General features: G+C 73.5%; 1 protein-coding gene across 1 annotated transcript; it reads left to right on the forward strand.

The window, feature by feature from the left end:
* Positions 1 to 259: 259 nt before the first annotated feature.
* Positions 260 to 966, forward strand: RPRM (reprimo, TP53 dependent G2 arrest mediator homolog). Its single transcript, XM_027695947.1, has one exon. The coding sequence runs from the start codon at positions 350 to 352 to the stop codon at positions 779 to 781; it is 432 nt and encodes a 143-aa protein (XP_027551748.1). The 5' UTR covers positions 260 to 349; the 3' UTR covers positions 782 to 966.
* Positions 967 to 1,137: the final 171 nt, after the last annotated feature.

Consider the following 1,137-nt stretch of genomic DNA (forward strand, 5'->3'; position numbering starts at 1 on the left):
CCCACCCCAACCCTCCCTCCAGCCCCGCAAACCCTCTCCCCTCCCTTCTCCGACCTCCCACCCCCAAACTCGTCCCCTCCCTCCCTCTCTCTCCCGCCTCCCCGCTCCCCTCCCCGTCCCTTTCCCACTCCCCCCCTCCCTCTCCCCGAGCCGCCTCCCCTCCCTCTCCCCCTCCCTCTCCCCGGGGCGGGGCGGGCGGCTCCGCGGGCGCGGGGTGGGCTCGGCTCGGGCTCGGGCTCGGCTCGGGTGGGCTCAGCTCTGTCAGGCTCGGCTCGGGTGGGCTCGGCACGGCTCAGCCCGGCCCGGCACGGCCCGCCTGCATGCGGCGGCGGCGGGGCTGCCGGGCGGGATGAGCGGCTCGGGAATGCCGGCGGGGATGAGCGGCTCGGGAATGCCGGCGGGGATGAACGGCTCCTCGGCGGGGATCCCGGGAGCTCTGCCCGGCCCCGGGGGGTTCCCGGGAGGACCGAACGGCTCCTCGTCGGCGGCGGGGCTGCTGGCGGGGGCCGGGGGAGCGGCGCTGGAGCTGGAGCGGGCGCTGCGCTGCTGCACCGCCGCCTCCGTGGTGACCGACGGCAGCGGCGCGGCCGAGGAGCGCAGCCTGTACATCATGCGGGTCGTGCAGATCGCCGTCATGTGCGTCCTCGCCCTCACCGTCGTCTTCGGCATCTTCTTCCTCGGCTGCAACCTGCTCATCAAGTCCGAGGGGATGATCAACTTCCTGGTGAAGGACCGCCGGCCGTCCAAGGAGGTGGAGGCGGTGGTGGTGGGACCCTACTGACCGCCCGGGCCCCCCGGGACAGCGCCCGGCCCCGCCGCGGACACATCTCCGCCTGGCCTCGGAGCTTCTTTCCTCCTTAAAAACCGTCCCACGGACGATTCCCGGGATCCCGGAGGCCCCCGGAGCCGCCCGGCCCGTCCCGTCCGCCCGCGGGCTGCCAAGTAAAACGTGCTCTCATGGCAACAGGTCTGGGGGTCCTTATTCCGTCCGCCTTTATCCGTCCGTCTGTCCCTCCCTGCGGGTCCCGGGGTGCCGCGGAGGGGCGCGGGGGGCGGCCGGGATGCACCGGGATGAACCCTTCCCTCTCCTGAACCCTTCCCTCTCCCGAACCCTTCCCTCTCCCGAACCCTTCCCTC

Source organism: Neopelma chrysocephalum, unplaced genomic scaffold (assembly GCF_003984885.1).
Source record: "Neopelma chrysocephalum unplaced genomic scaffold, ASM398488v2 Primary Assembly neopelma1_103b, whole genome shotgun sequence".
NCBI classification, from domain to species: Eukaryota; Metazoa; Chordata; class Aves; order Passeriformes; family Pipridae; genus Neopelma; species Neopelma chrysocephalum.